General features: G+C 48.3%; 1 protein-coding gene and 1 non-coding gene across 3 annotated transcripts in view; one reads left to right on the top strand and one right to left on the bottom strand.

Annotated features, from left to right (window-relative positions):
• The window catches only part of IFT140 (intraflagellar transport 140), a 70,182-nt gene that overhangs the window by 1,185 nt on the left and 45,409 nt on the right, over positions 1–23,588 (top strand). For both annotated transcript variants that reach the window (XM_060031460.1, XM_060031461.1), the window contains exons 3-13: positions 2,484–2,661; positions 5,045–5,266; positions 11,423–11,544; positions 11,676–11,818; positions 13,363–13,538; positions 14,446–14,537; positions 15,125–15,231; positions 15,915–16,060; positions 19,038–19,241; positions 19,375–19,447; positions 21,350–21,441. In XM_060031460.1, coding sequence (XP_059887443.1) covers positions 2,515–2,661; positions 5,045–5,266; positions 11,423–11,544; positions 11,676–11,818; positions 13,363–13,538; positions 14,446–14,537; positions 15,125–15,231; positions 15,915–16,060; positions 19,038–19,241; positions 19,375–19,447; positions 21,350–21,441 — 1,524 coding nt within the window. In that variant the 5' untranslated portion in view covers positions 2,484–2,514. The remainder of the gene's footprint in view (positions 1–2,483; positions 2,662–5,044; positions 5,267–11,422; positions 11,545–11,675; positions 11,819–13,362; positions 13,539–14,445; positions 14,538–15,124; positions 15,232–15,914; positions 16,061–19,037; positions 19,242–19,374; positions 19,448–21,349; positions 21,442–23,588) is intronic.
• On the bottom strand, positions 4,082–4,153 carry TRNAE-UUC (transfer RNA glutamic acid (anticodon UUC)). The gene has a single exon. It is a non-coding gene; the product is annotated as a tRNA-Glu (tRNA).

Below are 23,588 nucleotides of genomic sequence, written 5' to 3'. Positions count from 1 at the left end.
CACCAGGGAAGCCCTAACCCCCTTTTTACAACTGTTCCAGGGCTGGGGATGCTCCGATGGCCCCTCACCCTGTGGGGCAGATAATCTGGTAGGGAGTGGAGGATGGTCAGTCAAACACACATTTACAGTAAACTCTGAATGCAGCAGTGGACAAATGCAGGGTTCTATGAGGACTCTGGGCAGAAGCACTAGACAACGTAGAAATCAAGTCCAAGAGCTCAATGGTGGAAAAGAGGCTTCTTGAGTACCCAAAGCAGGGGTGTCGGGGAGAGAGCTTCTGGGAAAGCCCCAGGCAGGAAGAAAGTAATTTAAAGATCTTTCAGCATACTTTCTTATTACAAAGTTATGTTTGAAATAAAAGATAGAGGAAATCAGGTTTAACTTTTTCAAGTGCTATTATAATTCTTTCTCTATCATTACAACAAAATTAATATGTTATTCATTTTTCCAAGGCATATTTTTAGAAAGTAAACTTGTTAAACATGAATAAGAATTTCCCATAGCCCAGAATGTAGACCCTTGATTGGATGCAACACATTAAAACTCACTTTAAAATGTTTCCTTGCTGCATTAGACTGACCAGTTTTTAACCTGATATGTCTCATTGTCAGTGGCTCTGTGTGAACATTTGCATGAAGTCTTTACTCAAGGAAGCCAGAGCCCTGACCAGTGTGCATATCCCCTAAGTGATGTGTGCAGGACCCAGTTCCTGCCCTCTCCCCTGACTCCAGCCCCACATCCCCCTGCTCCTCTGGCCAGTGTCCAGCTACTCTGCTAGGAGTCCTGAATGGGTTGCTCTTCAGCTTGTGGTGGGTATATATTCATAAGATAAACATTTGAAATGTGACTGTTCATTTCTACCCACCTGCCTTCTAGCTTCTGGAAGAACAGGGTTTCCCTCTCTAGACCCAATCTGAGCCTTCATGGCTTCCTCTGATACAACTATTGTATTGCTAAAAGCAAATGGCATAGTCCATTCCCTACTCTAATGGTAGAATTTTGCAGGTTCTGGATAACTTTTTTGCACAATTTTTTTCTTGTGGTTAAATATACATAATATAAGATTTACTATTTTAACTGTTTGTAAGTATACAGTTCCGCAGCGGCATTAAGTACGTTCACATTGTTGTGCAGTCATCACCACCATCCATCTCCAGAATTTTTTTCATCTTCCCAAACTGAAACCTTGTATACAATAAACTCTAATACCCCATCCCTGTCTGCAGCAGGCCCTGTCAACTACCAGTCTACTTTCTGTCTCTATGAATTTGATGACTCTAAGTACATTATATAAGTGAATCATACAGTGTTTGTTCTTTTGTGTCTGGCTTATTTCACTTCTTCTAGGTTCATCTATGTTGTAACATGAGTCAGAATTTCATTCCATTTTAAGGCTAAATAATACTCCATTGTATGAATATACCACATTTTGTTTATTCATTCATTTGTTGATAGACATTTGGGTTGTGTCCACCTTTTCACTATGAATAATGCTGCTATGAATATTGTGTTTAAATATCTGTTCAAATCCCTGCTTTCAATTCTTTTAGGTATATATCCAGAACTGGAATTGCTGAATTATATGGTAATTCTATGTTTGATATTTAGAGACCCACCATACTGTTTTCCACAGCATCTGTACCATTTTACACTCCTACCAGCAACTCACAAGGGTTCCAATTGCTCCACATCCTCACCAAAACTTTTTACTTTCTGTTTTTCTGATAATAGCCATCCTAATGGGGATGAAGTTGAATAATTTTAAATGGTAGCAAACCAACTTACAAATAGGCTTTTCTCTGCTAGTTAGCTTCCCCAAACTGACTGTAGGATGTGAAAAAGTGGGCAGTAGTCAGACTGTCATTCCATTCACCTTCCTACCCCTCCCACAAAGGGACAATATGCACATCTTTTCCAGGAAAGAAAGAAAGATGTTAAGTTCATGTAACTGATCAAGTTCATCTTCTCCCCAGGTGCTCTGGCTTTGCTTGACTCCGTAGCAAATGAATCCTTTTGCTCCTGACACCTCAGAGGAAGGCAGGGACAGCCTTGGTTTTCTATCAGAAATTGGGTGCTACGTTTTTTTGTACTTTTCTCTTTTGTGAAGCAGTTTGTTTGTTTGTTTGTTTGTTTGGAAATGTTGCTTAATAGGGAGCTATAGAAATATAAATTGTCCTTATTATGATTGGGATAAAAATGATCAAGGTTTACACATGTAGTCTAGTCCACGGGGCTTTTCTTTATTGTTTTGATGGCAGTATGTGTTATTCCTTTCCATCTTTCAGGTCTAATCCCTTGCCTCTAATTGTATATTTTTCCTGTTAGAGACCTCTTCCACATAAAATTGCCTGTTATTGGTCTGAAGGGGTGCTGATAAGTTGCCGAATGTCTTGTAGGTCTGTGATGCTTCTTTTTCCTAATTCTATATATAGTAGTTTTGTTTTGTTCAAGACCAACAGGACTTGGTTGTCTTTTCCCTCCAGGTTTCAGCCCTGACCAGGCCTGCGTTTCGTCATGGCCCTCTACTTTGACCACCGCATAGAAGCCCCAGATGCAGTTGGGTCTCCCTCCCACATCAGTTGGCACCCCGTTCACCCATTCCTGGCAGTCGCTTCCATTAGCACAGCCTCAGGAGGCAGTGTGGATATATATCGGGAGCAAGTGAGTGTGGAAAGCAGCAATTCTGACTGCAGTAGCTTCTGGCTCTTGTCTCTCTTTTGTTCGTGTGTGTGTGTGTGTGTGTGTGTGTGTGTGTGTGTGTGTTTCTCACTGAGGTCCAAACTCCCAATATTATAAAAGCCCTATTATGTGAATAACTCTTTTACCCCTGCTATTTAGTTTGGGGGACATATTTAGGAATGCTCAAGGCAGAATCCACAGTCAGTTCACGGTCACCAGCAGGGTTGTCTGTCCATCCCTCTCCAGCCTCCCGTTGGCCATTCGAAACTATTTGTTTCCTGGAGGTGCCATAACAAATCACCACAAATTGGGTGACTTAAAACAACAGAAATTTATTCTCTCATAGTTCTGGAGGCCAGAAGTCTCCAACAACAGGTTAGCAGGGCCCTGTCCTCTCTGAAGGCTCTAGTGGAGGATCTGTTCCATGCTTCATATTAGCTTCCAGTGTAGCCAGCAGTCCTTGGTGCTCCTCGGCTGGGACCTGTATCACTCCAGCCTCTCCCTCCATCCTCACACAGCCACCTGCTCTGTGTGGCCATGTCTCTTTCCTCCTCACATAAGGGCACCAGTCATACTGGACTAGGGCCCACTCTAATGACCTTGTCTTAACTTGATCATCTGCAAAGACCCTATTTTCAGGTAAGGTCACATCACAAGTACCAGGGGTTAGGACCTGAACACATCTTTTTGGGGTGCCCAATTCAATTCATAACAGAAACTTTCTAGACGCTCCTCCTACTTCACCAAGAAAGATGGATTTCCTTTCCCACTCCCTCCTCTGCCCTCTGCAGTCTCAATGTGACCCCTGAAATTTCACCCAAGCAGCCACACTCATCAGCGATGGCTACCTAACGTGTCCTGCTGTCCCTGCCCCCCCCCACATTCCACACTCTTGTAGGGTCCTCCGGAGAGCATACCTGAGGGTCTTCCTCACCCGGCCCCCTTCATCCAGGCCACCCCCTTCCCCGCCGGGCCCTCCAGCCTTCCCCCCGTCCCAGACAGGCCTGCCGTTGGCCCCCCTCAGAGCACATCCAGGCCTCTTCTCCCTCTATTTCCTCCTCCTGGGGTTGCATTACCATCTATCAGTGGATGACTTACAAGCCTGTGGCTCCAGCCCACCACTCCCCCCGCAACCCCTGAGCAAGCCCTCCCCTCATGCTCCACAAAGGGCAAACCCTCCTGGTATGCTCATCTTGGTCTCATCCCAGGTATGGGTCAGTATTTGGCCCCAGTGCCAAGCACAGTGTCACCAACTATTTCAGAGTAGATGCCTCCCTTCTGGGAGTCAGACAACTCTCCAATATGTATCATAAAATTTTCTTTAGAGTAAGTATTATTAAATCCAAAATAATAGCAATTTTAGATTTTTTTTTTCTGCACCGTGCAGCTTGTGGGATCTTAGTTCCCCAACCAGGGATTGAACCCGGGCCATGGCAGTGAAAGTGCCAAGTCCTAACCACTGGACCACCAGGGAATTCCCTAGATAAAATTTTAAATTTTAGAAAATTTAAAATATACTATTACAAAACAAAGTGTACTTCCTGTGTTTCTAATTGGCACAAGGAGACCATTAGGATTTCAAAATAATGATTTATTGGATGATAATGAGGTCACAGATGTAGCAGGTGTAACTGAGTTTACTAGGAAGAGCCCAGTAGAAGTACTGAGAACAAACTGAATTAATCTCTGAAAACACATTTATACCTTAAACCTACTGCCTTAGAAAATTCTAGAAAACACAAGAATATACCAGCACGTATTCAATTGGCTGTCACAGCAATGACATCATCACACATCACAGAGCTCTGGAAAACTGCACTGTACACTCATGAGAGAACGAGAGTTAACAGGGCAGATCATATCATCCTGAACATGACTTTGGCGTCACAGACCCTCAAAACGTTCTAGGGTCACCTCACTACACTTTGAGAACCTTGGGTCAACACACTTCACCCGCTGGCCCACTTCTTTTTGTAAATAAAGTTTTATTGAGCTCCCTGGCGGTCCAGTGGTTAGGACTCAGAGCTTCCACTTCAGGGGGCCCAGGTTTGATCCCTGGTCAGGGAACTAAGATCCCACAAGCCACACGGCGTGGCCAAAAAAATAAATAAAAATAAATGGAAAAACATTTTAAGTAAATAAAATTTTATTGATAAACTGGTCCATGGGGTCAGTTGAATGTTTACCTTACGCTTTCATAGTTCAGCTGAGGCAAGATGGGTGTTTCTATGAAAATTAAATAGAATATTTCCTTAACAAACTGCTCATTATGTCCTCTAGCTGATGTCATTCCATTGACGAGGCAGAAATTCTTAGAGTAGCGGCCACTCCCTGTAAAATAAAGAATTTACCTCGTGTGTCACAGGGTGAGTGCGTGCCAGACACGCATATCGAGAGGTCGTTCCGGGTCACCTCCCTCTGCTGGCACCCGACGCGGCTGATCCTGGCTATTGGCTGGGAGACCGGAGAAGTGGTCGTGTTTAATAAGCAAGACAAGGAGCAGCATGTGGTCCCCCCTACGCAAACCGCCGACATCACCGTCCTCAACTGGAGCCCCAACGGGAACTGCCTGGTATCGGGGGATAGGGTGAGCAGACATGCTGAGACACTGACTTCAGATCTCTGCATTGCCCTGTACATGCTCTTAGGGACCAAATTATTAGAAACTTGCGGTTGCCGAGTTCAACTGATTTTGTCAGCTGTCATGGCAGATTTTGTTTTATATTGGGAGGAAGGTTTGAATGTTTTATTCTATCATCTCACTCTGTGGCAAAAGTTTGTAATTTTTTAAATGAACATTTCTAGGTAAGTACATTCACAAAGATGGGGTGGTGCTTCATGTACCCCCAAACCCCACCTTCCCTGAGCACACCGCTTCATTGCCTAGGAGTCCCTGGTCCTGATCATCTGGCCCAGGGCTTCCTAAGCAGGTCAGTTTGCCCCCAGGGGACACTTTGCTGTGTCTGGGGAGATTTTTTGTTGTCACAGTGGTGGTGTTGGGGGTTCTTTCTACTGGCATCTGGTGGGTGGAGGCCAGAGATACTGCTCAACATCCTCCGATGCTCAGGGCAGACCCCACAGCAGAGAATTACCAGCTCTAGATCTGTTTGATTCAAAAATGACAGCAGAAATTGTACAATGTGTTTATTTATTTTACACATTTAAGGTAATACATTTATATGTTTCAAAGTTCAAAAAATACGAAAAGGTATATACTGTAAAGACTCTCCAGCCCCACCCCATCCACTACCTCCCCTTCCCTGCCCTCCAGCACCTACAGCTTCTTCAAGTCTCTCCAGTGCTCCTTCAGTACACACAGGAACACACAATGCATTCTCTCCCCAACTTCCAATTTTGAAAAATTTCAAACCTTCAGGGGAGTTGAAAGAATAGTACAAACAACACCCTTTTACCCTTCCCATGAATTCAGTAGCTGTTAATGTTTTGACACATCTGCTCTCTCTGTACATCTGTATTTTTTCCCCGTATATTTGAGAGTTTGTCACAGACATCATACTTCATCCGTAAATGCTTTGGCATCGATCTCCTAGGAGCGTGACCACGTGTGCTGTCACACTCAGGAGGGTGAAGCCCATGAACTGGTTTCCACTGCTGTGCCATCGGTGTGACAGCTTTTCCTGCTGTCCCAGTAATGTCTGTGCTGATTTTGTCCTTACCCAGAAGCCAGCCAAGCACCACGCTTTGTGTTTGGCCGTCATTTCTCTTTGGTCTCCTTTCATCAGAACTGGTCCATGGTCTTGTCTTTTCTTTCTTCTCTCTCATTTTTTTTTTTTTTTTTTTTTGGTCTTTCATGATATCAACATTTTGAGGGGTCCAGACTAGTTACCCTGTAGAATGTCCCTCGGTTTAGATCTGTGTGGTTGTCTCCTCATGACTGCCTTCAGGTTAAACATCTTGGCTGGGAGCTTCACACAGAGGGCGTCGTCTCTTTCCTATCTTCCTCGGTCCTTTTCACATGAGGGCAGTGCCCAGTGCACCCTGTTCTGTTTCTGGCTTTTCACCTGATGCTGCATCTTCCAGGTCTTTCCATGGTGGTGCACGGCGAACCTCCTTGCTCTCTTTTAATCTGCGCTTCATTACACCAACGTGTTATCATTTACTTCCCCAGCCTCTGTGGATAAACGGTCTCCAGTCCTTTGCTGGACAGTGACACAGTGGCTGGCCTCATGCTTTTGTCCTTTTGCACGTGTGAAAGTTTAGAGAAATTCCTGGAGGTGGGATCCAGGGCATGCGCTTGTGGTTTGGTGAGTGTCCCTACACCTCCCTCCATGGGGCTTGACCAGCTCCCACCAACCCACAAGCATGTCGTATCCAAGCTCAGAATTTTGCCTGGAAAAGTGCTATCTCGGTCGTGTTCTAGTTTGAGTTTCTCTTCCTCTTGAGGGTGAATATAACTTAGAAGAGCCATTTATACTTCCTTTCTGTTCATATCACTCATCCACTGTTCTATTTATCCTTTTGTCTGGATTTTTCTTCTATTTTTCTAGTCTATTCCCACCTAATGGCATTGCTCTGCCCCCAGATTCCTACTTCTTTGGTGATCTTTCCCACCTCCTTGCTCAGAAAATCCCCTAGAGGAATAAAAGAATTCAGGGTCATTGAATGCCATCATTCTCATCTTGCCTTTATTAAGAAGCAACTAACAGAGTAGATGACTGAGGCATGAAACAAAGCCCAGGTTGGTGCTGACCAAGTCTTGGAGTCAGGATTTAAGAACAGAAATACCTAGCACTTCTCTAAGAAAATCTACAACTGTGCTGGTCCTAATTTCTTACTGGACTCAGGCAGGCAGAGAAGTAATAACAAATGAACAGACACACTCAGAGCACTAACCTCTGAGACACCTGCTCGCAGGCTTGGCCCAGGGTCTTTTCCACTCTCCCACCAGAGACCCAGTTTGATTACCATGAGACCGACCAAACCTGCTGAAGCAGGAAGACACACGTAATCTGCAGCCCTCAGAGTGCCCCACAGTCTCCAGGGACAGGAGCAGAGCTGGCTTCCGACATCCAGAACCACGAGTGAGGTGTCTGCTGCCAACATCCGCCTCTCAGGGCCTCTTCCTGCACAACCGTCTCTCTCCTGTGCCATCCGTCCAGGAGGCTGCTGGAAACAAAGGAATCTACCCGCTCCAGTTTAACCCCAGAGATGACCTGCCCTTCCTCCTCTGTCCCAAGTCCAGCTCGGGCCAGGTGCCCTCTGTGCAGCCACCCTTGGGCCTGGGGCAGTGGGGAGATCCCTGGAAGAGGGCACCAGGCGAACACTTGGTCGGTGAAGAAGCGGGGAGGACAATGCATGTCCAGGGCTCATCTCCCTCTCACTCTCCTGCTGGACAAGAGCTGAGGGCGAGGAGTAAGTGCACCTACACACAGGAAAGGGCAAGTCGCTTCCTGATCTCTGAGATAAACCATTAGTGAGCCAGCTGTGAAGTGACAACGTGTCCCGACAGTCGTATCTGAGCCCTAACTTCACACTAGTCCCTTAGTACGTTTACCTCCTGCTCTGCATGGGACTGGTTTCCCACCTGAGGGTGAGATGCTCTCACTTTTCTTTCAAGTCTTACGGGATAAAGTTATTTGAATGAAGTGACCTGGAAGGAATGGCAGCGAGTAAAGAGACCACTCTGAACACAAAGGATCCCCCCTCAGGAGTAGTAAGAGATGCAAAAACCACTTAGAATTTAGGGGCAATGAGCAGGAGGCCCCGAAGAGGCATCTGCTTTGCCATCTTCTACTTGGCGTCTGCGTGTCTATCTGGTTACAGGAGACCTGAGGTGACTTCCTGTGGCTTCCCCTTCTTGTGTGTGTGTGTGTGTCTGTCTGTCTGTCTGTCTGTCCTTGTATCAGAACAGGGGTCTGCAGTCATCTGGGCAGAAACCACTACTCCAGGGACTCCGGACATTTCCATCCTTCAACTTCTTCCCCAGCTCAACAGTCGGGGGATCTGGACAGGCTGAGTGCTCATGTTTGTGTTCAGGTGCCTAATGAGCTGTCAGCTGGAAGCTCGTGTATACTAATAAAACAGAGTCATTTACTGTGTTAAAAATTAAGTGCTGGACAGGAGTTCCTTGGCAGTCCAGTGGTTAGGACTCGGCACTTTTACTGCAGGGTCCTGTGTTCAATCCCTGTTTGGAGAGCTAAGGTCCCGGAAGCTGCGCAGCCGGGCCAAAAAGAAAAAAGAAAAGAAAAATTACGTGCTGGACGATTGTACTTGCAGGGCAGAGCAGAAGGCCATCTCCACAGGGGCCGTGTGTGCCTAAAACACACAGCAGGGCCCAACTGCTGGCTCCTCTAGGGAGGAGGCTAGGTGACGGGGAAGGAAGCCTTCCCATTTCTGCCCTTATGTGTGTTTCGCTGTGCAAGTATTATTTTTTTAATTTTATTTTAAGAGTAATTTGTAAACACACAAAAAATAATGTTTTTATTTTTTTTTTTATAAATTTATTTTATGTATTTATTTCTGGCTGTGTTGGGTCTTTGTTGCTGCGCGCAGGCTTTCTCTAATTGCGGCGAGCATGGGCTACTCTTCGTTGCAGTGCGCGGGCTTCTCACTGTGGTGGCTTCTCTCGTTGTGGAGCACGGGCTTTAGGCACACGGGCTTCAGTAGTTGTGGCACGCAGGCTCAGTAGTTGTGGCGCACGCGCTTAGTTGCTCCGCAGCATGTGGGATCTTCCCAGACCAGGGATCGAACCCGTGTCCCCTGCATTGGCAGGCGGATTCTCAATCACTGCGCCACCAGGGAAGCCCCAATGTTTGTTTTGTTTTGTTTTGTTTTGTTTTGTTTTGTTTTGTTTTGTGGTACGCAGGCCTTTCACTGTTGTGGCCTCTCCCGTTGCAGAGCACAGGCTCCGGACGCGCAGGCTCAGCGGCCATGGCTCACGGGCCCAGCCGCTCCGTGGCATGTGGGATCTTCCCGGACCGGAGCACAAACCTGTGTCCCCTGCATCTGCAGGCAGACTCTCAACCACTGCGCCACCAGGGAAGCCCCCCAATGTTTTTATTCTTATCTTTATAAAGCTGGCAAAGTCAAGAAGAATCTGTATAATAATATAGGATTTGAATTCTATATATACTCATGTTACATACTATTTCTGATCTTATATACTTTTCTTAGAGGTCCACTGTACAAGTTGCTTTTTAAGGCCCACTTTTTTTTTTTTTTTTGGCCGTGCCACACAGCATGCAGGATCTTAGTTCCCTGACCAGGGATCGAACCCACGTCCCCTGCAGTGGAAACGTGGAGTCTTAACCACTGGGCTTCCAGGGACGTCCCAAGGCCCACATTATTTGAAAATCATATTCTTATATACAGTAAAGCAATGTTACACCCACTGACCGTGAGCAGGAAACAGACCTTGAGGACTGCTCGGGCAGCGCAGCAAAGCGGCCTCAGGGTTCGAGGGAAACACTGCCATTTGGCAAAGCTTAGCTTGTCCCAGCCAGAAGCCCTCCTGGAAAATTGCTCCTGGACCAAGTCGTCTTCCCCGCAACTTGAACTTTTCTAGCAGTTGTCTGAGCCATTAACTTGAGATTTTGATGACTTTGATGTTGAACATATAGTACACCTGGCACCCAGATCTTGGTTTCTTCCAATAAAATGAACCAGGGCTACTTGGAGAAATGGCTGATCCTCGGGCTGGGGCAGGATGGCAAGCCCGGAGGATCTGTAGGCCAGGACGTGAGGAGGTGCTCACAAACCCACAGCGACGGGTGCATCGAAGGGACAACAGAGCCTGAGGAAAGAGCTCCCGATGGCGGAGCTGGAACAATTTGAGTATCTAAACAAACAAGGGAATATTGGGTCATAACCCAGAGTAGAAAATAAATATTCATGGGTCCATCCGTGCGTCCATATTGATGTAAATCTATGATTTAATAAATCAGTAAATGGTGGACAAGAGGCATATCTCTCCAGATGATCTAGGAGGTGAGACATAACTCCCCTTCCTACGTGTGGGCTGCACACAGTGACTTCCTTCCAGGCAGGACAGGATGGAAGGAAGAAGAAACTCCCCAGTGAGGGAGGTCACAGACATGACCTCAGCAGACAGGTCACGCCAAGGACAGGGACCCCTGATCCGACATGTCGACAGCAGCACTTGACCTCTGGTCTTCCTCTCAAACCCACCACCCCGACAACAATGAGAAAAACATCAGGCAAATCCTGCCGGAGGGACATTCTACAAAACCCCTGATCGGTCTTCCTCAACACTGTCCAGGCGTCCAGAACAGGGGTGTCTGAGCCACCGTCCCAGCCCAGGGGGCCCAAGGAGACATGGCGACCAGATGTCTGTGGGGCCTGGACAGGGTCCCAGGGCAGGAAGAACTGAGGAGAGGTGAATGAAGTACCAACTTTAGTTAGTATCATGCGCCACAGTAATGTAGGGTCAGTAATAGGAGAAGCTAGTTGTGAGGTATGGAGCGTCTCTGAACTATCTTTGCCACTTTTCCTTAAATCTGAATCTATCCCAAAATTAAAGATTTGTTTTAAAAACTGAACATGTGACACTTGTTATCTCCAGGGAGTGAAGATGGGATGGGGCACAGAGAGGAGTTTCTGGTTCCTTCACTGAACACTAAAATTGTTTTGAGTTTTTCATGGTGCACATATAGTAGTAGTATAATTTTAAAAGAAAAAAAGGAGTAAGCCCATGCTCTGTTGCACAGTATCACCCTCACCCTCCACCAGTCACTTGCTAAGAATGTGACCTTGGGTTTTCCAGCTTGGTATCCTGCTCTTATGGAAGTTGGACCAAAGGGGTCGAGTACAAGGGGCACCGCTGCTGAAACACGAGTATGGGAAACACCTCACTCACTGCATCTTCCGGCTCCCCCCTCCCGGCGAGTAAGTAGAGCTTGGGTGGTGGCTGGCGGGGCCGGGGATGTGGCTCCTCCTGACACTGGAGGGGTCTCCTCTGTGGTTATACCACCTTCGTCCAGGGAGCAACAAGGAATCTCTGTCACATTTGCTCTTAGGGACCTCGTTCAGTTGGCGAAGGCAGCTGTGAGTGGTGATGAGAAAGCCCTGGACAAGTTTAACTGGAGGAAGTGTGGCTTTGGAAGTTTCCTGAAAATGGGACCTCAAGAGGGACTCTCATTCTTTGTCAGCTTGACCGATGGTAAGACACTCAGGTTGGGGTCTGGGGACACTGCAGTGTTTCGGAGTGTCTGGGAGATTATAAGCGAATGGATGGCGTTTCTGCATAAAATTGCAGGCTGTGCGCCATTCCCAGATGGATGCCTTAGCTGGCTTGTGCAGGTGTTTATCCAGGATCCAAAGGGTGGCTTCACCTTGACCTGATAGAAACAAATTGAGCTTTATTTGCATTTGAAGGTTTTTCAGGAGGAAGCTGTCCAGGATGTGCAGCCCAAGATGAATCGATGCCAGGGGCACCCGGCGTGGTCTCCAAGCCAGCAGCGGGGCTCAGCTCTGGGGTGGGTGTGACCGGGGCACGCTGGACCAGCAGCCTTGGCAGGGCTGGGCCGTCCGTGCTGATTTAACACGGCTCCCCCGCGGTGTGCTAGGAGGCAGGCGGCGGCCAATAGATGCAGTGTGAGGTTCAGAGAGATAGAGGGTCTCGTACACTCACGAGACATTCATGAGTGCCTTCTCCCATGGGAAAGGGGCCCTTCCTGGGGTGATGGGGTTCGAGGACGTGTGTGGCCAGGCAGCTTAACTGTGACAGGTGACAGCTGGGAGGGGCTGGGGCATTTGTCAGTTTAAAAGTAGAGAGACTTGGCATTTAAGGAGGGGAGTTGGAGGGACCCAATGTGGGCACTGTGGGGGCGGCGGGGGCGCTGAGGGAGGAAGGAGACGTGGCGACTGGAGGCCTGGCTCTGCAGGGGGTGTCAGTGCTGCCCCCGCCCAGCAGCCGTGCAACTGGGGCAAATGATCCGGTGTCTTTGTGCCTTAGCTTCCGAACATGTACAGTGGGGATCGGGATAGTACCTGCCTCCAGAGCCTCTGTACACGGAGCCCGCACACATCTGTGCTCAGTAAATACTAGTTACTGTTATGATTAGCCTCCAGACAACCTTGAACCTTTAAGCTTAATAAGAACTCAAGTTGTCCACTGGGAGTGAGATGGGAGGCGGCATGGAGGGTGAGGAGGCTCCCGAGAGCAGCAGAATGAACCCAATCCTGAGAACTCACAGGAGGTGCTGCCACCATGCTCAGAAGCCTGAAAGCAGAACCAGGAGACAGCTCGGGGGCAAGAGGAGGGTATCCAAGCTGGGAGGGGCCCTGGGGCCGACGCGAGGGCCTGGGGAAGGCAAGAGGGTGCAGGCCAGACGCCAGCCAGCGATACCCGGTACCCAGGATGGAGGGTGCAGGCCGAGGCTCCGGGGAGGGTCATAGTTAAGGCCCCGGCAGACGGGTGATGGACGTGTACCTAGGGGACTGAGATGACCAGAGCATGGAGGCTGTGCATCAGGAGGGTGGTCAGTGTGAGCGCTGGACAGTGGTGGAGGGAGGATGGCAGACACAGGGGTCCTGGCTGGACTGACCCAGAGATGGCAGACGCAGGGGTCATGTACCAGTGTTTTTAAAATAGCTTATTTGTAAATGGTTATGATGAAGATGTTTACGTTGAAAGTGTCCCTAAGTAGGTAGAATGGCTTCCAGGGAGTGTCCAGCCTCCATGGACACATCGCTTTCCCGCAGGGACCGTGCACTACGTGGACGAGAAGGGCAGGACGGCCCGGGTGGCGTCCACGGACAGCTCCATTCAGACGCTGTTCTACCTGGAGGAGAGAGAGGTGCTGGTGGCAGTCACCGAGAGCCTGCTGCTGTGTCTGTTCACGGTGATGCCCGAGGGCACAGCCGAGGAGGTGATGAAGGTGAGGAGGTGATGGGGGGGTGCCCCAGGGGGTCTCCAGCCTCTCTTGCCCACCTCATACACCCCTTCGTTTTGGTTGAGGAGTCTGTGTTTCAGGGCCACCACCAGAGCTTTAGCACCTAACTTATTGTGCACCATTGCGGTCACAGGTGGGGGAGACACCAGGGGACGGGGCCTCCCAGAGCCACGGGAGGTACGGGGCTGTGGCGGGGACGCCTGGCTATGTGCAGACCTTGAGGGTTGTCACCAGTGTTCCCTCTGTGACACTACCGCTGGCCCACACATATGCATTGCTTTATCCGAGGGGTGTGTGATAATCACAACTCTGGACACCCTGCCATCCGCGTGGGTGCCTCGCCCCGGGCCGGGGCACTCACTCGCGGGAGGACGCCAGGAAGCCTGGGGCGTTGGTTGTTGGTCAGGCAGTGCGTGCAGCTCCCTGAGGACTGCATGCCACTCTCCTGCCACTTTGTTGGTTTACACCCAAGGATTCTATGGTTCTCAGAGTACTCCGAACCTTCCCTAAGATGCTCTGGTCGATGCAGAAAAGTTGGTGTTCAGGGGTCCTTTGTGCACCTCTGTCTACACAGCAGTTGAAATGTGGTCACTGAGTCCTGTGAACCTGGGTTCAAATCCCCCCTCAGCCCCTTGCTGGCAGGTTTTCTCTGAACACAGGCTGTGACAAGCTGCCTCACCCAACGCGGGGCACCCCTGTCATTAACTACATAGTGTGCAGTGGTCGCTGCTTTGGCCTGAAAGGCTGGGGCTGCCCTTCCAAGTGTCCACAGCCACCCTCACTTCCTCCGCTTGGTGAGTCTGCGGGGTGTCACTGCCAGAGAGTCCAGCTGCTGAACAGGGACCTGGTCTCGACAAGGGCGACGTGCTCCTTTCGGGTTGTTGTTGTGCAGGTAAAGCTGAGTGGAAATATGGGTCGCCAGGCAAATGTCGCCCTGATCAACAGCAGCCTTCTTGTGACCGCCACTGGGGAGGCGGTCCTCAGGTGAGATCCCGACTCTGCAGAGAGCGCTGGGGTTGAAAATTCTGTCCCATACAGTCTCTTGAGTACACTTTGTGTTGGAGTGTAACATACATATAGAAAAATGCACAAATTATGATGAAGTGTTACTAATTGGGCACATCCACGTAACCAGCCCTGAGATGGAAGAGCAGAACATATCAGAGACCCTAGGCATTCCGCCCACCCCCGCAGGGGTCACACTGTCCTGACGTCTGCCTGCCTTTTTGATCCCCGGGTAGATGGAATCCCATGTTGTGTTCTCTTGGGTCCGGCTGCTTTAGCTCATGTGACATTCAGGGGTTCTCCCTGGTTGGGTGCTTGGAGTTCCCTTGTTCTCATCGTGACCCGGTGTCACACAGGAACCCTCTTTTATTAACAACTGCTCCCTTTGTTATGAACAAGACGTAACAGATAACGTAACAACGACATGCTTTTCTCCTCAGAGTCCAAAGGGCCATGTCTTTTTCCTGATCTTTAAAGTTTACTCTGCGAGTTGAACAAGACCCTCACAGCTGAGGGAAGCCCACTAACACAGTCCCCCCCGTGGGACTTTCCTCCTTGCCTTGTAGATTCTGGGATTTAGAACGAGGAGAGAATTACGTACTGAGTCCAGAGGAGAAGTTTGGTTTTGAAAAAGGAGAGAATATGAACTGTGTTTCTTACTGTAGAGTCAAAGGTGAGACTTCCCAGCGTCAGAGGGAGAGCCCACCTCAGGCTTTGCTCTGGGGTGTGCTGTCATGACATGGAACTCAGGGCTGTTCTAAGAACCATACCTCAGTTACAACTATGTCAGTCACTCGAGTACAGTCAGCCAAGAGCAAAAAAGAGGCAGGAAAGCTGTGTTGTCCCACGTAGTGGTCAAGGAATTTGGTCAGGAATGTGACCAGCCTGGCTGCGTGAATTGGTGTCTGTTCCTCCTGAAACCTCAAGAAAAAGTCAGTGTGAGAAACATTAAATATATATGTGTACATGGATGTGCGTATGTGCACACACACGCACACACAAATATGACAGAAAGAATAGGAAATGCACCAGAGCAGCACTTCCGTGCCCGCTGAGTGCTAAGTGCTGTGTGGCATTGGGAAAGCAGCCCTGAACACAGGCAAGCAGGCTCCTCTCTCATGGGAGAAACCAGAGAGCAAGCAGCACCACTGCCCCAATCCCCCATCCACACATGTACACACTGTGTCACTGCGAGTAGCGAACTCCTGCTAAGGAAGACACGGCCAGGTACGAGGCTGGGCAGTTCCTGGACGGAGAGCCGACAGGCTGGTATTTTAGAGAGGGTGGTCAGAGAAGTGAGCTTGCTGCTGTTTTTATCCCTTTTCAACTCAATGTGAACTTTCTTTTTACCTACAGGTCTTCTGGCAGCAGGTACCGATAAAGGGCGCGTAGCCATGTGGAGAAAAGTGCCAGGCCCCCAGAGCAGCCAAGGGGTGGAGGGCAAAGACAGGTGGACCCTTCAGATCCCCACTGAGCTTGAAGGAAACATCACACAGATAAAGGTATGCCTCGACGGGGCGCTGGGTGCACTCATTTTCTGCAGAAGTGGAGGCAGTAATTGCTCTGAACCTATTTTTGTCAGTTATTCAAATTAAGATAAAAAATAACAACAGTAAAATATTTTTAAAGGCCTTTTGGGTTTCAGAATTACAGATAAGGGATTGTGGATCTGTAGTAATCTATATTTATCTTTTTAAATCTATCTACATGTCCATTTATGTCTATCATCTATTTGTCTTATTTAGTTATTTATTTGGCTGTGCCGCACGACTTGCAGAATCTTAGCTCCCCGACCAGGGATTGAATCTGCACCCCAGCAGTGGAAATACCAAGTCCTAACCACTGGACCGCCAGGGAATTCCCGCCCCAGCTTCCTCTTAATGCTCCAAAACTCCACTGTTTTCTGGTCATCCTGAGGCTTGAACTTGCCCCTATTCTGTTTCAAACAAAGTCATTCTGTTGGGGAGCTTGCTGTTCTTGTGGACTGCCTTTCCCTTCAGGAAAAGATTTCTGAGTCACTGCTCCACAGCCTGGTAGTGGGGAGAGTAGCTGGCTTTCTGGGGTGACACCCTGCTTTGGGAGCTGGGAGCTGGACACAGGAGCCTCTGGTCCCGGATGGCCTCTCCCAGAGAGGAGCAAGCTGGGGCAAGGGCCTGGGGGCCCCATGTGGTCTGGCTCCTGCTCCAGATGCAGAGCCTCCCTCCGACCCACCTGGACCTGGCCTCTGTGCCGGAGCTAGGGGAGTGAGAGATGCTGGCAGCCGCCCCTCCCAGGAAAATGCCGGAGGAGAGGGAGCCCTGGTTTCTTGGCCAAACCTGCCTGCCGAGCTCACCTGCCACAGACTCTGCTCTTCTTACCAGACTTAGTAGACTTTCTTCAATAAGTCTTTCTTCATTTACTCTGTGCCCAATTCCCAGAGAAGTACATGGTTGTGTTTTCATAATTTTCACCAGTTATGCCTACTATGTCCTCGGGGCTCCTCACCTGCCTTTCTGGAACTTGCCTCTCAGATCTGCTCTGTGTGTTTTTTTTTTTTTTTTTTTTTTAAGTTTTGGCTGCACCAAATGGCACTCAGGATCTTAGTTCCCCGATCAGGGATCGAACCCACGCCCCTTACAGTGGAAGTGTGACATCTTAACCACTGGACCGCCAGGGAAGTCCCTGAATTTTTTAAGATAAAGTTTACTTAATCTATACTAATCAGGAAATGAAAACTTACATGGTAAACAGTTTAGGGATACCTTAGAGCAATTTTGGGAATTACTTTTAGATCCTCATCTCAGGTCATAAATAAACATAGTTTCTGGATGAATTAACGAGTTAAATATTTTTAAAAGTTAGGTCAGGGACTTCCCTGGCGGTCCAGTGGTTAAGACTTCGCCTTCCAGTGGAGGGGGTGTGGGTTCGATCCCTGGTCGGGGAGCTGAGATCCCACATGCCTTGCAGCCAAAAAACCAAAACATAAAACAGAAGCAATATTGTAACAAATTCAATAAAGACTTTAAAAATGGTCCACCTGTTGAAAATAAAATTTAAAAAATTAAAAGTTGGGTCAGAATAACTGGCTAAAAACACAGAATATAATCAGATCTGTAGAGAAAGTGTAACTTTCTTAGATTTTAAGTAATAAAAGAAGTTGCAAAAGCAGAGGGACAAGGTTGAGTCCATAAGAACATGTCACACCGGGCAATGTGAACAGGAAGGCTGGGATGAAAGGAAAACTGAGCTGGGTAAAAATTCACTTTAAAAGGTTAATCTCTAAAACACCAAATTTTCCCAATTTTCAATGCATAATTTTTTTCTTCATTTGAACACCAATCCCAGTTGATGTGTACATTGAAAGTATTTTTGTTTTTTTGTGGGAGAAGAAAGGTGCTGTTTTAAACTGATGGCTCATCTTACCTTTAGTGATATCTTAGAATAATGGACGTGAAAAATACTCACATTTATAAGAAAAATATTAAGAATGCCAATGGAGGGAATTCCCTGGCGGTCCAGTGGTTAGGACTCAGTGCTTTCACTGTGGGAGCCCGGGTTCGATCCCTGGTTGGGGAACTAAGCCTGCATGCTGCACTGTGCGGCCAAAAAGAAAAGAATGTAAATGGATAAGTGATGAAGGAGAGTGCAGATAATTTACCTAAGGGTGGTTAGTAGAATCCATGGAAAACGTGTAACCTCAGTGGTAATGAAAGAAATGCCCATTTTAAATAATAGTGAGAGCCACACTAACTTTCTTGAAAGACGTAAAAGAAAAATTGACTCAGTAGACCATGTTCCTCAAAGAGAAGCCTCAATCTTGTAATTACCTGTCCCATCCATCGCTCTTTCCAAATAAATCTACAAATTACATGTTTATCCAGTGAAAATAAGGAGGTTTTTTTTTTTCCTGAGGGAATTCAACACAATAATTCTAAACTCATTTGGTAGAGTAAATGGCCGAGAAAAAATTTTAAAAAGAATCAGACCATTTCTGTATCCTATACCAGAATATATCTGAAAGGTATAGCAATTAACATGGCATGCTTACTAGGAATGGATAAATATATCAGTGGAGTAAAGTTGGAAATCCAGAAATGGATTTGTATGGATTTGGAAGTTTAATATGAAATTATGAAAGTGGTACTTGACATCACTAGAGGAAGTCTGGATAGTTCACTAGAGTGTGTAAATTTGCTTTCCATTTATAAAACATAGACGCCCCTAAGTTCATGTCAGTAAAGTAAACTCTAGAAGATGCTCAACCAGTCAGGATAGACATGAGCGAGAACAACCACACAAGTTTACCCGCTGGATCTAAACTCTGAGTGTTGTTATTTTAAAGTTTTTCTACAAATTATACATTTTATATTTATAAATTTTTAAAATCATGTTTTTAAACAAGAAGAAGAAATAGTGCTTGGAAATTGTTTATGAATCCTCGTACTTATAACATTGCCCTGACTGCACCTCTCCTTTCTGTCTCTCAATGTGGGAATGAAGTGGGGCTCCAGGAAGAGCCTCCTGGCAGTGAACAGCATCAGCTCCGTGCTCATCCTCCGCGAGCAGGCCATGTCGTCCCACTTCCACCAGCAGGTGGCCGCGGTGCAGGTCTCCCCGAGCCTACTCAGCGTGTCCTTCCTGTCCACGGGGGTGACGCACAGCCTGCGCACAGACATGTACATCAGCGGAGTGTTCGCCACCAAGGTCACTGCCAGGGTGACCATGGGCTTGGGCGGGATCATCGATACAGACGGAAGACCTGGTCGGTTGTTAGGGTCATTCGGGACAACGAGGCCCAGACAGCCGGTTGCTTTTTAATTTCCGTGGTTCTTTGTAGGATGCTGTTGCCGTCTGGAATGGAAAACAGGTGGTGATCTTTGAGCCTTCTGGAGCCACATTACGAAGTGCAGGTAGGAGTCTTTTCAGCCCCACGAAGGGGACTCACATCTAATGGGGGTGGGTGCTGGTGCCTGTGAGGTGGGCAAAGGGCAGGCCCAGGGCCATGGGGAGACCCTTATGTCAGTTCTCGTGCCTGGGCCTGCGTTTCCAGAGCCGGTGCTGCCACTCTAGCCCTGTGCAACCAGGGCCTCCCCAGCCTCCCTACAGAAGCTAGTTGAGATAGTTAAGTGCAGCCAGATCTGGGGCCAGCAGCCCTCCTGGGCTCCAGGACGATGAAACAGCTCAGAAATAAGTTGGCATGAGTGTGAGAACCACAGTGCTTTCCGGGGAAAGGGATGCTACACACCTGACTTCTGAACTTCCCAGAGCACGCACAGCAGTGAGCCCGTGGGGTCTCGACCAAGGCCAGCCTCTGTCTGAAAATTTCAGGGTGGATCTTCAGAGCTGTTCCACCTGTCCCATCCATCGCTCCGACTCTCTGTTTCACTTTATCTTCTGCTCTTTAGCACATGTCTGTATGAGTTACGGGGCTGCTGTAACAAGGACCACAAAACGAGTGGCTGTTTAGGAGTTATTCTCTCACAGTTCTTGAGGCCAGATGTCCAAAATTAGTTTCACTGGCCAAAATCAAGGTGTTGGCAGAGCCCCAGAGGCTCTAGGGAAGACTCTGCTCCTTGCTTCTTACAGCTTTTGGTGGCTGCCAGCAGTCCTTGGCTTGGGGTCACATCATTCCAGTCTCTGCCTCCACTGTCACATTGTTCCTGTCTAAAAATCTCCCTCCCTCTTACAGGGACACTTGTGATTTCATTTGGGGCCCATTTGCATAATCCAAGATAATCTCCCCATCTCAAGACCTTAACATCTTTGGCGATATAAGCTAATATTCATGGGTTTCAGGGATTAGGACCTGATCTCTTTGGGGACATCTTCCCACCAAGCACAGTGACCATCAGGACGTGCTCCTCGGCAAGATCTCCTTCTGCACAATTCTTGTCTTCACCCATCCTGACCTAGGCCCTCCTACCTCACAGGGGGATTCGTCATTGCACTGTTCCCAGGGTGATGCCCCCACGTGCTTGTTTGAATACCTCACACCTCCCTGGGGATATTTTTCCACAGGTTATCAACTCTCTCCCTCATATTATTCCCTCACTTTTTTTTCCTCCTCTAACACTTTGTTGCCTAAAGTTCTCTTGGAACACTTTTCCCATCCTGCCCTGTATTGTGCTGATAATTCACGTCTTCGCCTCTCTTCTACCATAGACCCCTTGAGGGGCAAGGGTGAACTTATCCTCCCAAGAGGATAGCACAACAGGTGCTGAGCTATTTTCTGTTTTTTGTGTGTCATCATCTTCCTAACTAGATAAGAACCTGTCTAGAGCCAGAGACTAGAGCTTGTGGTCTCCAAAGTTCCACATAAGATAAGCAGATGCTTGAACAATCATGCTGTCATAGATGCTGTGCTACTGGAAGCACCACTGCTAGATGGGATAAAAGAGGAGAGACCATCAGTGACTGGTGAGGGCAGGGTGCCCAGCACTGAGTCCCCACTCCTGGCCATCACCGGCAGCTGTGGCCCTGGCAGGTCCCTGTGTCTCAGAGCCTCACTTTCCTCATCTGCAAGATAAAGAAAACGCACCTTTCACAAGGCTATTGTGGGTGCCAAGGAAAATTAGGGAACACACATGAGAACACTTCTTGACTATACCGCAGCTCCACCCCTTCTACCCGTCTCACCGTGGTTCCTTCTTTATATCCTTAGTTGTAGAAGATCTTTTCTGCTAGGTTTCAGTCTTTCTCATCAATAGTTGCCCTACAAAAAGTTCTAGTTTTAGTGTGAGAATGCTTCTTAAACTCTAAGGAGCTATGACAAGACTAGCTGCTGCTGTCCTGACCTTTATCTTTAATTTTAGGTACCTTCCTGTGTGAGTCTCCAGTGTTAGCCATGCACGAAGAAAACGTTTATACGGTGGAGCCAAACCGAGTCCAAGTTCGAACCTGGCAGGTAAATTGCTGCTCTAGAGTGAGTGGCCTGTGACGTTAAAGACAATTAGAGCAGAGTTTAAAATGCCATCTCTAAATCAAGCCAGAGCCTGCTTAATGACTTCACTCAACCACATCAGATTGCCCGCACTGGGTGCTTGGTTGTAAAAATGGATTGTTGGATAGCCCCTCCATCGACAGCTCTGTGACTTCAGAAGTCAGGAGGTGAGGCAGTGGCCTTTGCAGTGAAAAAGACTACATGGCTGGACCTTGAGTGCATGGGGGTGTGAAATGGGAGGAAATTTTGCTGTGTTTAATGCGCATCTTGAGGACTGAGGGGTCATCAGTTCAGGACATATCTTTAGGCAGACCTTTTTCCCTGCATGTGTCTGAGGGTGAGGCCAGGATGGGAGCAATGTGTGCCTCCAGGATTACAGGCCTTTAACACACCATTCTGTTCCCTCCGGGTGGTGTGCAGTAAGGAAACCCTGCCCACATCCCATGCACACTTGCTGGACCCCCAGGGCTGACATGGTGTATTAGTTTCCTGAGCCTGCCATAACCAATGACCACAAACTTATGGCTTAAAACAATAGAAATTTATTTTCTTTGCAGTTCAGGAGGCCAGAAGTCCTAAATCTAGGTGTGGGCAAGATTGGCTCCTTCTGAGGCTCTGAGGGTGAATTGGTCCCATGCCCCTTCCAGCTTTTGGTGTTGCCGGCATTCCTTGCGTTCCTCAGCCTGTAGACAGATCACTCCAGTCTTTGCCTCCATCTTTACATGGCCTTCTCCCTGTGTCTTAGAAGGACACTTGTCCTTGGATTTAGGGTCCACCCTAATCCAGAGTCGTCTCCTTTTGAGATCCTTAATTATATCTGCAAAGACCCTTTTTCCAAGATACATCCAAATGGATGTATCTTTCAGGGGCTACCATTCAGCCCAGTACATGCAATAGTGTTCTGCATCATGGTTGAGGACATTTGTTATGGCACTGGTTTTAGCTCTCAGTATGACTGCTTTGTCCAGCTCTGAGTTCTTTCCTGGGGTCCAGCATTTGATTTCCCAGGGCTGCCATGTCCGTGTCCTTGTACCTCACAGCCTGCGCGTCCACTCTTGCATTCAGCAATTCCTGAAAGAGCTTCCATGCAGTTCTACTTTCTAGCAGGAGGGTCAGACAGTAAAGGTGCACACTGAAGTGTGGAGGTGGGTGGGAAGTATTGCAGGGGGTGGCATTGGAATAGAGACCTGACAAGTCAGGGAAGCGCCCGCAGCCCCACTCGCCTCCTGGGGCAAAGTGCAGGTGGAAGGAGCTGGGGCCTGTTGAGATACCTGCCCTGCTTCAGGTCAAAAGGGAGGCAGAGAGGCTGGAGGGAAGGAGGGATGGGCCTTGCATACTGCTGATAGTTGTGTAGGGGCATCAGCTGTGGACATAAAGCCGAGGCACGGAGGGGCCCTCCTAACAAAAGATGAGGGAGCAGCTGGGTTATCAGAGGAGTGACCTGAGGAGCTGGAGAGTGGAGGCATCCAAGGAAAGAAGGAAAGATCTTCAGGGAAGGGGCGAAAGGCATACTGGGAAAGAAGGATAGGCCTGCTGGAAAATGGGGGAATGGCATACTGGGAAAGAATGATAGGTCTGATGGGAAGGTGCAAAGAGCATGCTGGGAAGGGGCAAGAGGCATACTGGGAAAGGGGCAAAAGGCATAATGGGAGAGAATGAAAGACGTGCTGGGAAAGGGCGAAAGGCATGCTGGGAAAGAAGGATAGGCCTGCTGGAGAAGGGGGAAAGGCATACTGGGAAAGAATGATAGGCCTGATGGGAAGGAGCAAAAGGCATGATGGGAAAGGGGTGAAAAGCATACTGAGAAAGAATGATAGGCCTGTAGGAAGGGGTGAGATGCATACTGGGAAAGAAGAAAAGGCCTGCTGGGAAGGGGCAAAAGGCATACTGGGAAAGAATGATAGGCCTGCTGGGAAAGGGCGAAAGGCATGCTGGGAAAGGGGTGAAAGGCATACCGGGAAAGAATGATAGGCCTGCTGGGAAGAGGTGAAAGGCATACTGGGAAAGGGGTGAAAGGTTTGCTGGGGAAGGGGTGAAAAATCAGCTGGAGGGAACTTAGGAGCGTCTGACCACAGACAGTCTAGAGTTTAGACTTTTTAGTTGATTTTTAG

The sequence above is a fragment of the Delphinus delphis genome, chromosome 15 (genome assembly GCF_949987515.2).
Source record: "Delphinus delphis chromosome 15, mDelDel1.2, whole genome shotgun sequence".
Classification (NCBI taxonomy): Eukaryota; Metazoa; Chordata; class Mammalia; order Artiodactyla; family Delphinidae; genus Delphinus; species Delphinus delphis.
Note: the sequence above shows the minus strand (reverse complement) of the source record. Positions and strands in the feature narration are given on the sequence as shown.